The sequence below is a fragment of the Scophthalmus maximus genome, chromosome 6, assembly GCF_022379125.1.
Source record: "Scophthalmus maximus strain ysfricsl-2021 chromosome 6, ASM2237912v1, whole genome shotgun sequence".
In the NCBI taxonomy this organism is placed as follows: domain Eukaryota; kingdom Metazoa; phylum Chordata; class Actinopteri; order Pleuronectiformes; family Scophthalmidae; genus Scophthalmus; species Scophthalmus maximus.
The window spans coordinates 13494092-13507251 of NC_061520.1; the positions used below are offsets into that span (position 1 = coordinate 13494092).

Below are 13160 nucleotides of genomic sequence, written 5' to 3' on the forward strand. Positions count from 1 at the left end.
TGAATGTAAATAGTAAATACCACTACAGATTACAGATTACTATTGTTGTGCTGCATTTGATAAAAGACCAAGGAAGGGGTGTGTCTTACAGCCGCTCACCTGACATCTGCGCATGCGTAGTACACTGACCGCGCAGTTCCTCTGGCTCCAGACATTTGAAAGCTGGAACTGCGAGCACGTCTGTTGGACCCTAGTGCCTCCCCATCACATCCCGGCTCAAACTCCCTGTAGCGGTAAGAGGTCCCACCGCTGTGGCAAGTCAACATGTTCACTAATGCGAGATTTAAACCTTTATTTGATTTGGCCCATAGAGCATGCGGTATTTTGCGAGTAAACGGGGAGTGTTTGGGAATAAGCTAAGTTGCTAAGTTTGTGGTTAGCACAGGACACGTTAGCATGCTAGGGGCTAACATTAGCAGACTGACTTGGAGGAGATCGGCATCTGGAGCAGACTAATGACTGGACCCGGGTTATTGCTTTCCATGCCGCTTTAGATAGTGTGATTGGTTCGTGACTAGTGTAATTTATCACATTGACTATAGCTGAAACTTTATATACGGTCCACTTCATGCGATAGCCCGACCACCATGTGGTTATATTTGAACTTGTGGACTAGACAGGCTTTAGCCTGTTAGCTTAGGCGCTAGACTGCTCAAACAGATCTGGAATCAGCGGGGCCAAAGTTGCTAATGCCAGTCGAGCTACGTTAGCTGCTAACACGCTAACGTAACGGCAGACTGAAGCATGGATGACTGAAACTAGCAGAAGAGTTGCAAACTCAGTGTAAAGATTATTTCTGACTTGTTAAATAGTGCAAGGAATGTTACAGTGTTTACATTTGGCAGTTGTACTTAACTTGAAAGCCGTGTGTAGTTGAAGGAACCCATAACCAATTTTTTTTTTATATCTTGCTACAATCATTTATTTGTACAGTATTACTCAGCATTTAGTCAGTGTCCGACCTTATGCAGTAAAGCATTCCCCTTATTCAGCATATTGTAGCCAGACACTCACTCTCTGGTTTTCTTTCACGCCCTCAGCTACGAGCATGGAACTGAATGATGCTAACCTATCAACACTCACCGAGTTCCTCAGGAAAACACTGGACCCAGACCCAGCTGTCAGACGTCCAGGTAATACAGACTCAAGACATGGCATTGACTCGCATATCTTGATGCAGGTCATATCAAAGGGTTCTCAAAGGTCTATTTATATGAAGCATTCACTAGATTGTGTAATATCTGCTCTTGAACACCTGCTTCCACCTTTTTCCTTCTTAGCGGAAAAGTTTCTCGAATCTGTGGAGGGAAACCAGAACTACCCCTTATTACTTCTCACTTTGCTGGAGAAGTCTCAAGACAACGTGATCCGCGTCTGTGCCGCTGTTACATTCAAGAACTACATCAAAAGAAACTGGCGCATTGTGAGTCTCCACAAGATGCTATATATGATACAAGTTCACATGCTGTTAACTGTGCACTTACCTACTTGTTTGTGGATGCAGTATGTCCAGATTGTGTCCATAAAGCACAGTTCCAATCAGTCGTCACATCCTGCACCAGCTGTCACATTTGAAAAAAGATAATGTAATTGTTTGTAGTCTTTCATGCAGATAAACAATACAGTGGAAGCTATAAGATGTCTCATCTGGGGATAAGTTGTTTTACATTTGCACAGTCCAACGGCTTGTCCCTCAGTGTGTTTAGTGATGCTTTTGCATTCACCCTTAAACAACAAACACTAAAACATAAACATCTGTACAATCTCCTGCTGTTTTAACTCTGTTTCAAGCAGACTCTTCAGTTTTGTCGCAGGTGTTGATTCATAGCTGTGGTATTTGTTTAGACTGTTTGTGGTGATGCATTAGATTTCATTCGCTACACAGTTTGTTCCAGCAACTTAATGAGACAAACTAGGTGTAACATTTTTATTCTATTTGTGAATATAACCATAGCTGTAGTATCCTTGTGCACAGAACTGAACATCCTGTATTTTTGCTTTTGTTTTCCAAAAGGTCGAAGATGAACCAAACAAAATCTCTGATACAGACCGAACCGCGGTCAAGGCAAACATCATAAATTTGATGCTAAGCAGTCCGGAACAGATTCAAAAACAGGTTTGTCCTCGCATGTCAAGGCATCTGAATTGAAGGGTCTGAAGTGAATTCCAAAACAAGCCACTGTTAATGTTATGTGTCTCCACAGTTGAGTGATGCCATCAGTATCATAGGGAGGGAAGATTTCCCTCAAAAATGGCCTGACCTCCTAACTGAGATGGTGACCCGCTTCGGAAGTGGAGACTTTCACATCATTAATGGAGTGCTTCGTACTGCACATTCTATCTTCAAGAGGTAGAACTCGCTATTAAAATAAAACTTACTGCAATAAACTTTATGCAGAAATTTTCAAATCTTTTCTTCTCTTTTTTTTTTTTTTTCAAGGTACCGCCATGAGTTCAAATCAAATGAGCTTTGGTCAGAGATCAAACTCGTGCTGGACACATTTGCGCTGCCCCTGACAGAGCTGTTCAAGGTTTGTAATGACTATAAGTGCATTTATCACAACACTTGAAATTACATCAGCTGTTATAGCAACATATTTGTCTGATATAACAAATACTGAAATGTTTGACATGGTTATGATAATGTTATATTTCATTTTCTCTCTTCTTTGCTTCAGGCCACTATTGAGTTGTGTCAGACTCATGCCACAGACATCAATGCCTTGAAGGTCCTCTTTTCCTCCCTCACGCTCATCTCCAAGCTTTTTTACAGTCTTAACTTCCAGGTCAGTTGAATCTGGTTTCAGTTTGGTCTTTTGGACAGTTTCTTTCAACCCATCAAACACTCCTGTGTAATATAAGAAGTGAATGTTTTGTTGTTTTTGCTGTGCTGTAAAAGTCAATACCAACGATTGCAGTTTGGCACATGCAATTGGATAAAAAAATTTACAGTTAATGTTTAACATTGGAACATTGCATTTTCAAAAAAAGTGTCATTTTGTATTGTCTCCATATAGAGGTTATGTCAGCTTTGTTTGATAAGTCATTAACTCACATTCATATACACTGAAATCCTGGATGTGAACCTATGACCACATTATTACACAGGACCTCCCAGAGTTTTTTGAAGACAACATGGAAACCTGGATGACCAATTTCCACGGCCTGCTGACTTTGGATAATAAACTTTTACAAACAGATGTGAGTTGTATATCTTTTCTACTCATGCCATTCACTTTTCAAACTGCTACACTTGCTAATATTTGTCTGTGTCTCTGTTGTGATACCTCTCTAGGATGAGGAGGAGGCAGGTCTCCTAGAGCTCCTGAAGTCTCAGATCTGCGACAACGCTGCTCTTTACGCTCAGAAGTATGATGAAGAGTTCCAACCGTATCTTCCTCGCTTTGTCACTGCTATCTGGAACCTTTTAGTTTCTACTGGTCAGGAAGTCAAATATGACCTGGTAAGAGCACCGATGCTCATGCACTATTTTGAAGTTCACTTTCCCCGTTCTAACAATACACCTCGTCTTCGTTACAGCTTGTAAGCAATGCTATCCAGTTCTTGGCTTCGGTCTGTGAAAGGCCACACTACAAACATCTATTTGAGGACCAGAACACACTCACTAGCATTTGCGAGAAGGTCATTGTGCCCAACATGGAGTTCAGAAGTAAGTAAATGCTATGTTCTCGGGAGACATCAGACTTCACCCGTAAATGTTATCGAGAACTGACTGAATCCGGGCTCTGCTTGCTTGGACACAAAAATGTAAATATGCACTGAGTGAAACCGACCAGATTACCTGCCTGCCATGTCCAATCAGGTGCAGATGAGGAGGCCTTTGAAGATAACTCCGAGGAATACATCCGAAGGGACCTTGAAGGATCTGGTAACGATTGAGATTATTGATTATCACCACTTTATATGCGAATCATTCTCATATTAAACTGAAAGACTATTAATAACACATGACGACTGCCCTTCAAGTTGACTGTTTGGACTGTTGTTTGGAATACAAGAAATCTTACATATCCGTAGTTAATTTGACAGTTTGTTAATTGGAACGTTTGCATCCAAAATTTTTATAGATTTCCACACAACCTTGCTTAAACTCAATAGCTAACAAAACCATGCCATCAGTAACCTTTTATTTCATCCTTCCTCAGACATCGACACTCGGCGTAGGGCGGCGTGTGACTTGGTGAGAGGTCTTTGTAAGTTTTTCGAGGGCCCCGTCACTGCGATCTTCTCTGGCTATGTGAACTCGATGCTAGCAGAGTTCGCCAAGAACCCTGGGCAGAACTGGAAACACAAAGATGCCGCCATCTATTTGGTCACATCACTTGCGTCTAAAGCCCAGACACAGAAGGTATGGTTGAGATAAATTTTTAGAGAGTTTTTATAAATTCATGTACTGATTGGTATTTTTTTTTCACTGCCTTTTCACTGTTGTTTGTTTTGTTTTTTTTTGCTTTCTAGCACGGGATAACGCAAGCCAATGAGTTGGTGAATCTAAATGAATTCTTTGTAAATCACATCCTCTCAGACTTAAAATCCCCCAATGGTAAGAATAATCATTAAGACCACAATATACTGTAGATTTGCTAAATGTCTCTTGTGTAAAAACAGCTGGCTTTGTCTTAATTTTTTTTAAATAAATCATTGTCAATTTAAGGCAGCTGACATGGCTTTTAAATGTGTTTTGCATATGTGTTGAAATTAATGTTTGTGAATTGACATAAACTAACATCAAGCACTTCTATTCCTTGTAGTTAATGAGTTCCCAGTGCTGAAGGCAGATGCTATCAAGTACGTCATGATCTTCAGAAGCCAGGTATGACCTATTGCTTTCTACAACATTTTTTAGTAGGGGGGGAAAAAACATACATTTCATTCGACTTCCTCTGTCCGTCAGCTTCCGAAGGAGCAGCTGCTGCAGGCCGTTCCTCTACTGATAACTCACTTGCAGGCAGAGAGCACAGTGGAGCACACTTACGCTGCCCATGCTCTGGAGAGACTGTTCACTATGAGAGGCCCCAACAACACCACACTGTGAGTATCGACCCATTTGTATCATGTATATTTTTTTAGGTCATTGAGCATGAATCACATTCAAAATGAGTTGAGATTTATATTCTTTTCGTCCCACAGAATTAATGATAAATTACATTCACTCTCATTGTACAAAAGTGAAGAGTTAAAACAACATGGCAGCGTGGGAACAATCTGAATCCATCCATGAATCCATCGGTCGGTACCAGCCAATTATTTTATAATTTTCTCTCTATTTTTCAGCATCACTCCTGTAGAGATGGCACCTTTCATTGAACAGTTGCTCAACAATTTATTCAAGGCACTGGCTTTTCCTGGTTCTGTAGAAAATGAATACATCATGAAAGGTAAACCTAACTTTCCATAAATGCTCTCCATTAATGGTCAGTGTCAGACTATTTCCAAAGTTATAAGTTGTCTCATCACAACCCTTTTTTTTATAGCCATCATGCGCAGCTTCTCCCTGCTACAAGATGCCATTGTTCCGTACATTCCCACTCTGATTGGTCAGCTTACTCATAAACTCCTAGCAGTCAGCAAGGTAATCCACACTTGGAAATTATTCATGGGTACAAGTAGATTTTACCAGGATGCTTATTTAATGGACACGTGTCAACTCTTCTAATGTCTTTCGCCTTTTTTTTTTCAGAATCCCAGCAAGCCCCACTTCAACCACTACCTGTTCGAGTCCCTGTGCCTGTCTGTCCGCATCACCTGCAAGGCCAACCCCATTACTGTCAGCAGCTTCGAGGAGGCTCTCTTCCCGGTCTTCACTGAAATCCTTCAGAATGATGTCCAGGGTGCGTCATTGACCTTTGAACTTGATTCATCTTAATGTGGACGATGTGTTCAACTTATTCTCCTTGTGTCCTCTATTACAGAGTTTCTTCCATACGTGTTCCAGGTGATGTCTCTCCTCTTAGAGATCCACGACAACTCTATTCCCTCTTCCTACATGGCTTTATTCCCTCACCTGCTGCAGCCGGTGCTCTGGGAACGGACAGGAAACATACCCCCTCTGGTGCGCCTGCTCCAGGCTTACCTGGAGAAAGGAGGTGCCACGATTGCCAACTCTGCTGCAGATAAAATAGTAGGTGTCAGCAGTGTAATGCAGATAGGTGTGTCCCTTTTTCAGAGGCTGCATCCTTCAGAGGACGAGTTTCACAAAGGCAGGTGGCCTAAGATCAACTGAAATGACATGGTCTGGTCTAAGGCGAATTTCCTATGTTTCCGCCTTTACTCCTATCACAACTCCTATAGTTACAGCTGCAGTTTCCCACCAAACAGAGAAGTTCTTTACCGGCGTGCAATGTATGCTGGGATAGGTTGGGTCGGGAAGGATTGACCGTTTGGATTCTTAGTTGCTCTGGAATGGAAGGATGAGTTTGTCCATGGCATTTGAAAGAGCCTTCGAAACAGTTAAGCCTAGTAGTGCTGCTGTGATGCAATCGGTCTCCAAATGTAGCATTTAAAGTTGGCAGTGCCTGACTTGTTGGGACACAGCTAATGTTTTACTTGTCTGCATTTGACAACACTGATCCATTTTCTTCACTGTAACAAGAGTTTTCACACTACAATCTAATTTTTCCTCCTCAGCCTGGCTTGCTTGGAGTTTTCCAAAAGCTTATTGCTTCTAAGGCCAATGACCACCAAGGTTTTTACCTTCTCAACAGCATCATAGAGCACATGCCCCCGTAAGTCGATTTTTAGTTGTTTGACCAGTAATGAAATGCGGTACCTGCTGAAATTCATTGGGTTTTGTCGTGACATGTTTTACTTTTCTCTTCTCAGAGAGTCAATCATTCAGTACAGGAAACAGATCTTCATTTTGCTCTTCCAGAGGCTCCAAAGCTCCAAAACCACCAAGTTCATCAAGAGTTAGTACCATTATCTCACCATTCCATTTAGACCAATTCATCTGTTGACCAGTGTCAGTGACCGAACACATTCTCTACAAGTTGTAAGAGTGTGATGTCGCTCATATTATTAGCTACTGTCTGAGTTTTAAGTGTGAAAAGTTTTCTTTCATTTTCTTATTTTCAGGTTTCTTGGTGTTTATCAACTTGTATAGTGTCAGATATGGAGCCATTGCACTGCAGGAGATTTTTGACAGCATCCAACCGAAGTAAGTGAATTTTCAAAATAAACCACACAATCTTAACAGAAAGCACACAGACACCTGACTGCACTTATGTCGTGGATTCCTCCATCAGTGCAGCAGTGAGACGGTTTGAGCCTGATAATTTATATTGACCATAATGCTCAAAATACTATAAACTGGCTGTTCCAGGACATAATTTAAAGAAATGTTCCACGGAGGACTTTAACATTATCAGATTATTGTGGCCAGAAGAATTCATCACAACAATAATATTAGGTAACATTAATAATAACATGTAGCCAAGCTTTCCTATTAATGTTTTGAGTTATATTGTTATCCATTGTAGTGGAATTTATTTACACCTTCTCTCTTTTTCCTATGAAAAGAATTAATTATGATTATGCTTATTCCTTGATCCTGTCTACAGGATAATATGCCCCACAACACAGTGAGCACAACCCCAGTGTATTTGCACATCTCCAGTGGATATAAATCCTGTTTTGTTTTGCAGAATGTTTGGAATGGTGCTGGAAAAAATAGTTGTTCCAGAGGTTCAGAAGGTTTCTGGAGCCGTTGAGAAGAAGATCTGTGCTGTTGGCATCACCAAAGTCCTCACCGAGTGCCCTGCGATGATGGACACGGAGTACACGAAAATCTGGTACGAAAGTGGCCTGATGGAAACACAACCAGTTTCTTGCTTACTTTACTTGCATCATTTATATTTAAAGTGCATATACTGTAGTTTAATATTAAAATTTGGCTAAAACTGAGAAGAAATCTCCAATTACCATTGGAACATTTCATCCAAGTCCCATCTAACCCAGCATTTATATTATTCTATAGGAAGTTGTGAATGGCTGTTAACATTATTAACCATTAAAACATTTTGAGGAGCAATATACAGTAAGAGACAAATGATGTGTATTTTGAATATATCAACATGTAAACCTTTTCTAGTTGAACCCCAAATTAAAATTATGAATCTATAAATGGCCAAAATATGGGCACTTCAACAAGTTTGATGTGGTAGCATTTCTCTAAGTCATATATGCTCTTGTAATTCATATATTTTATGGCAGGTGGCTGGTTATTTTGTCGTCCTGATTAAAACTGATGGCAGTCATTTGGACTTTTCACGTTTCTGTTCAGGACCCCACTGCTCCAAGCCCTCATCGGTCTGTTCGAGTTACCAGAAGACGACAGCATACCAGACGACGAGCACTTCATCGACATCGAAGACACACCCGGGTACCAGACGGCGTTCTCGCAGCTGGCCTTTGCCGGGAAGAAGGAGCACGACCCGATTGGAGACGCTGTCGGCAACCCCAAGATCCTGCTGGCACAGTCACTCCACAAGCTTTCTACTGCCTGTCCGGGGAGGGTATGTTTCAACGTGCACAAGCAATGACCTTGACTTGTTTTAGTTAGGTTTAAAATAAAAGAACAGTGAAGATGAAGCAAATCAACGATTGTTTTTTTTTTCCTTATCTCATTTATTGTGGTGCAGGTTCCTTCGATGCTGAGCACCAGTCTGAATGCAGAGGCTCTCCAGTACCTGCAGGGATACTTACAGGCAGCCACGGTGCAGTTGGTTTGAAACTGATGTGATGGTGTTCACATTACAAGGAGACCACACATACACTGCAGGAGTAGCCACAGGCCCTGGGTCACGCAACAGACCTGCTTCAGCTGAACTTTACAGATTTGGTTTGACTTGACAGTTGACGGATTTGCTAGAAAAATAATCAGTTTGCCTGAATTTGGGGTGTGTACTCAGATGGAATTTTTTTTTTAAAAGGGGTTTTTAAAAAAGACATGACCAAAACATTGACATCACTGAATTACTTTGTTTTGTGTTTGGACCCTTTGTTTGCCGTTTAACAAAAGGCGAACAAGATATCATCCTCTGATACAATTGTCAATCTATTTTCCAACAACAACAACAGCAGCAGCAGTGGAGGTAAAATTCAACAGTATTGTGGAATGCTAAACATCAGATTCATATGGGAGGGATTTCTTTTTGTATGTTTGAATTCCTTTCTGTGGTTCTGGAGACTGTAGTCTGGCTTGAACACAATGCTTAATATTTTTCCATGGCATGTTTCCTGTAGATTTGTTTTTGTCTAGTCTTTGGTTCTGTTTGTTAATGTGAATAAAAAGAGGCACTTGTATAGATCTTGTACTGTTGCAGTCTCTTCACAGTTTTTTTAAAAATATATATGGCTTTATAATTTTACTGCCCCCTAGTGTAGAAGTGAACAACTTGGTTATTTACGTATACTGTTACTGGAAATAACCATTGTTTATGTTATAACCATTGTTTATGTAAAAATCACTTTGTAAAATATTGCTGTGAATTATTTTACAATGCAACCTGGTGAGAACACAGATGCGCATAGATATTGTCTCCCTTCAAATAATTCATGTTAAGAATATACAGTATGAACCTTTGGTGTGTGGATTGCTCCATTGTTTAAAGACAGAAAAGTGTTAGGAGGAATTTATAACGCCGTTTGAGGTCTTCATTTCAACGTTCTTGATGAAGGGTAACATACATTTGTCACCTCCCATGAAGCGATATGTTGCCAAGTTTGCCTCCCACGGTAGCAACCTAGGGACGGGGAAACAAAATAGACATTAAATTAGGGCTGCAACTGATGATTTTTTTCTCGATTAGTTGTGAGATACATAAAATGGTAAAAAATGCCAACCCAAAGATGATGTTTTGTTTTTTCCACACACCAAAGATATTTAGTTTACTGTCATAGATGCGCAAAGATACCAGAAAATATTCACATTTAACTGATTCATCGCTAATCAAAATAATTGACGATTAATTTAGCAATCGATTACTAATCGACTACCTGTTACAGCTCTGCATTGAATGTCTTGCTTCTGGTTTAAATGGTTTATATTTTACTTAAGGTTTATATGAAAAAAGAATCTAAAATGAGCACTTGAAGCTGTTTTTTGCCTATTTGACAAATGTTTGTCTATTGATTGTTTAACTTTTGGGTAATATCTACGTTGTTGAATGCACTTATTGTAAAGTCGTATAAGTCAAAAGCGTCTGCTTAATTGATATAATGTAATGTCATTTTACATGTTTCATATATAACTTACGCTCGTGTGAGGAAGGGGATGTACATGATGCGAGGAATGCAGATCATTAGCTGTTCAGCTAGAATGGCTTTCATGGACTGCTGCACGGTGTAGAGGGGCTGCAGAGGTGGGATTAGACTTCTGAGCTCCTTTCTGCAAAATACACAAGAAGTGGAAAATATAAAATCAATTGTTTTTTTAATCCGGTGCTACCATCCAGAAAATTTGAACTGATGGTTTCTGACCTGATCTCACAGCCTGCAAACATCCCCGTGTCTACAATATACGGGCAGACTAAAGTAGTTTTGATGCCATCCAGGTCGTCTGCCAGTAACTCGTGTGTCAGTGACTCGTGGAAACCGACAGCTCCAAATTTACTTGCGCAGTAATCCTGGAGGAGAAAGTAGATGCCATTTAAATGAGTTGTCAGTTAGCATCATGTGCGTTTAAATGGATTGTTGTAGGATCTGTGCGTGTGTTCAGTTTGTGGTTGAGGAAGTCGTTGGTTTTTACCTCCACACACGCTGTGCTGAAGAGTCCAAGAGCACTGGCAATGGTCACAATGTGACCATGGTTCTTTGCCTTCATCTGCGGCAGGAAGGCCTTTGTCATCTGTTAAAACATGATATCAAATGTTCAAAATCAGACTCGTTCACAGGGCAACACTGGGCACCTTTTCAAAAAGAATGTAACTGACTCAGACTGCATGGTATTTTTCTTAATGGACTGGCTACTTCATTGATTGGACCTGCAGAGAATCATGTTTGGCCCCAGGTTCCCCATTTGTGTCTGTCTGCTCACACAAACATTTGTCAAGAAATATGCAGGCCCTGGAATTTCCCAATAAAGTCCATCGCTCCATCCATCCGCTCTATCTAAAGTGAGAGGACAGAGGCCTGTCACCACCCGTTTATAGCCGGCTCTGTCTTAAGCTCTCAAAGATTAATCCTATATGTTTGTGTAACACAAATTGATTCATAGACTTCACAGAAGTCATCTTCTTTTTTTTTTGCATACGGATATGTGCACCACCATGCACAAGTCTTGCTGTATGGTGGGTCCTTCTACTATTATTGTTAAAGATCAAAATGTATTTGTAGGATCTTTAAGATCATACTGCCGTGATATGATTCATTTTCCCTAAAGTTCAAAGCTGGGCCTGTGATGTATTGAAACTGTCCAAACTGCACAGTGCACAGGGCCGTTGGGATTAAAAGGTTGGGGTGCAGCTGCCTACTTAGCCATCAAGTGATCTAGAGTGTGGAAGGCACATTCACACAAAAACAACAACCCAACAATGCATATGTGTGAGATATATTTGATGCTAATGAGCTTAGCTTTTTACTGTATAGGCATGAGACTCGGGCTGTAAGAGGATCAAGCGCAGAATCACATGATCTCTTTACTGGTGCATGGCAGACCTCTATTATTCTGTGGATGAGGTACACACACACACACACACACACAAGGGCATCCCTGGTGTGCTGTCGTGCCACGGGCTGCTCTGATCCCTTCACACATCAGTGCGCAAACACTGGCCGTTATGTAACTCATGTCAGGCGCGTCGCCGCGCCGCGTCCCACCGGCGTCTGTGCAACTCGTGCTAGAGTTTCACGGCTCGCCAGTGCCCGTCGTGTGGCACGTCTCACCCAGAAGAGCGCGTGGCAGTTGACCAGCAGGGTCCTCTCCAGGATCTCGTCCGGACAGTCCAGCAGCCTCCGGCCGGCCACCACGCCCGCGTTGTTCACCAGCATGGACACGTCCCCGACCTCCGCCCTCACCCGCTCCGCCGCCTCGTAGATGCTCGCGCGCCGCGACAGGTCCACCGTGTACGCGTGCACGCGGACCCCCAGCTCCCGCGCCAGCTCGGCGGTCCGCTCGTTGGCGGCCGTGTTGCAGTCCCACAGCACCAGGTGCGCGCCCTCCTTGGCGAACTCCAGGGCGAACAGCCGACCCAGCGCGCCCCCGGCCCCCGTGATCAGACAGAGCTCCCCGTCGATGCACTTGAGCCTCGGCCGGACGAACGTCTGGACGACCGCAGCCAGGATGGAGTAGGTCAGGTCGATGAGCATCAGCAGCAGGTCCACGAGAACGATCATGATGCCTCCTGCTCCTCTGCGCCCTGCAGACCGACGGGCTTTGGAGTAGTTGTTCCTCTGGGTGACGTGGGATTGGATGGAGATTTTATATAACATGTGTGCGCCGGATTAGGAGGCAGACTGGTGGTTGCCATAGGCCACCAATCCACGGGCTCTTTGTCGAATGACCGGGGAGCTGGGAGAATAACGCCCCCACATTCATAATTTCGTTCCGGAGGGGGATTAAGATAACAGAGCCAAAGTCTGCATGGGACACTGATATCAACCTCATAGGGACTTGTGCAACAACACGACCTCACTCCTCGTATGTCTAGGCCACATATGCCAGCATAGATCCCAGGATGTATAGACTTTAAGGTGTTATTTTGAATGACATGCATCCAGGGCAGGCCACATTATAACGTTACATACATCTTATTATTACTGTGCCAGTTCAAATTCATGCTCGGAAACAAACATTCACAAACACAAACATTCTGCAGCCGCATCTATTTCTGGACAACCTTGTGTTTTTGATGCTTTAGCTTCATAAGAACCCAACTGACCACTAATCCCAGGTGCATAGTCGTACCTCAGCTTTGAGGCTGTTTGTTCTCATCAAGGTTCACATTTTCACAATTTTTCAATTTTGGTTTTTCACAGAACAAGACGGCGGATTTAGTTTTCTATCACACTGGAAACACTATAGGTCGGAATCGCTTCACACCTGACCAACCTGTTACTTTAATTTGTACTTTAGTTTTTACACTGACTTGAAACAAATGTGAAAGGTTTGGAGCAGTTTTCCTGCTGTCAGAGGATTTTAT

The 13160-nt window shown here is 42.2% G+C and overlaps 2 protein-coding genes across 4 annotated transcripts; one reads left to right on the forward strand and one right to left on the reverse strand.

The window, feature by feature from the left end:
- Positions 1 to 120: 120 nt before the first annotated feature.
- Positions 121 to 9333, forward strand: cse1l (CSE1 chromosome segregation 1-like (yeast)). Of its 3 annotated transcripts, none has more exons than XM_035631336.2 (25): positions 121 to 233; positions 1041 to 1133; positions 1281 to 1423; positions 2015 to 2116; positions 2205 to 2350; positions 2441 to 2531; positions 2679 to 2786; positions 3109 to 3201; positions 3296 to 3463; positions 3541 to 3670; positions 3824 to 3889; positions 4167 to 4369; positions 4480 to 4564; positions 4773 to 4834; positions 4916 to 5052; positions 5296 to 5399; positions 5496 to 5593; positions 5702 to 5852; positions 5934 to 6142; positions 6649 to 6746; positions 6844 to 6929; positions 7096 to 7177; positions 7665 to 7811; positions 8303 to 8534; positions 8661 to 9333. In XM_035631336.2, the coding sequence occupies exons 2-25, from the start codon at positions 1049 to 1051 to the stop codon at positions 8748 to 8750; spliced, it is 2916 nt and encodes a 971-aa protein (XP_035487229.2). In that variant the 5' UTR covers positions 121 to 233; positions 1041 to 1048; the 3' UTR covers positions 8751 to 9333. The 3 variants fall into 3 exon arrangements, with proteins under 3 accessions (XP_035487229.2, XP_035487228.1, XP_035487230.1); XM_035631335.2 differs by having other exon boundaries at positions 134 to 254; XM_035631337.2 differs by lacking the exon at positions 121 to 233 and adding an exon at positions 486 to 506.
- LOC118309335 (retinol dehydrogenase 10-B-like) lies at positions 8981 to 12472 on the reverse strand. Its single transcript, XM_035631339.2, has 5 exons — positions 11905 to 12472; positions 10769 to 10867; positions 10501 to 10646; positions 10277 to 10408; positions 8981 to 9764 (listed from the first exon to the last, which is right to left on the reverse strand). Exons 1-5 carry the CDS (start codon positions 12448 to 12450, stop codon positions 9644 to 9646), a joined length of 1044 nt encoding a protein of 347 aa, XP_035487232.1. The 5' UTR covers positions 12451 to 12472; the 3' UTR covers positions 8981 to 9643.
- Between the last annotated feature and the right edge of the window lie 688 nt (positions 12473 to 13160).

What these genes read in the sequence shown, in the direction of transcription:
- LOC118309335 (XM_035631339.2), bottom strand. Translation starts at nt 12,450, where the DNA reads ATGTTATATAAAATCTCCATCCAATCCCACGTCACCCAGAGGAACAAC. An exon ending in ACTGCCACGCGCTCTTCTGG is followed by an intron (nt 10,868 to 11,904) that starts GTGAGACGTGCC and finishes ATGTTTTAACAG; the next exon opens with ATGACAAAGGCCTTCCTGCC. An exon ending in ATCCCCTTCCTCACACGAGC is followed by an intron (nt 9,765 to 10,276) that starts GTAAGTTATATA and finishes CCCCGTCCCTAG; the next exon opens with GTTGCTACCGTGGGAGGCAA.
- cse1l (XM_035631336.2), top strand. Translation starts at nt 1,049, where the DNA reads ATGGAACTGAATGATGCTAACCTATCAACACTCACCGAGTTCCTCAGG. An exon ending in TTTACAGTCTTAACTTCCAG is followed by an intron (nt 2,787 to 3,108) that starts GTCAGTTGAATC and finishes ATTATTACACAG; the next exon opens with GACCTCCCAGAGTTTTTTGA. An exon ending in TCATGATCTTCAGAAGCCAG is followed by an intron (nt 4,835 to 4,915) that starts GTATGACCTATT and finishes TCTGTCCGTCAG; the next exon opens with CTTCCGAAGGAGCAGCTGCT.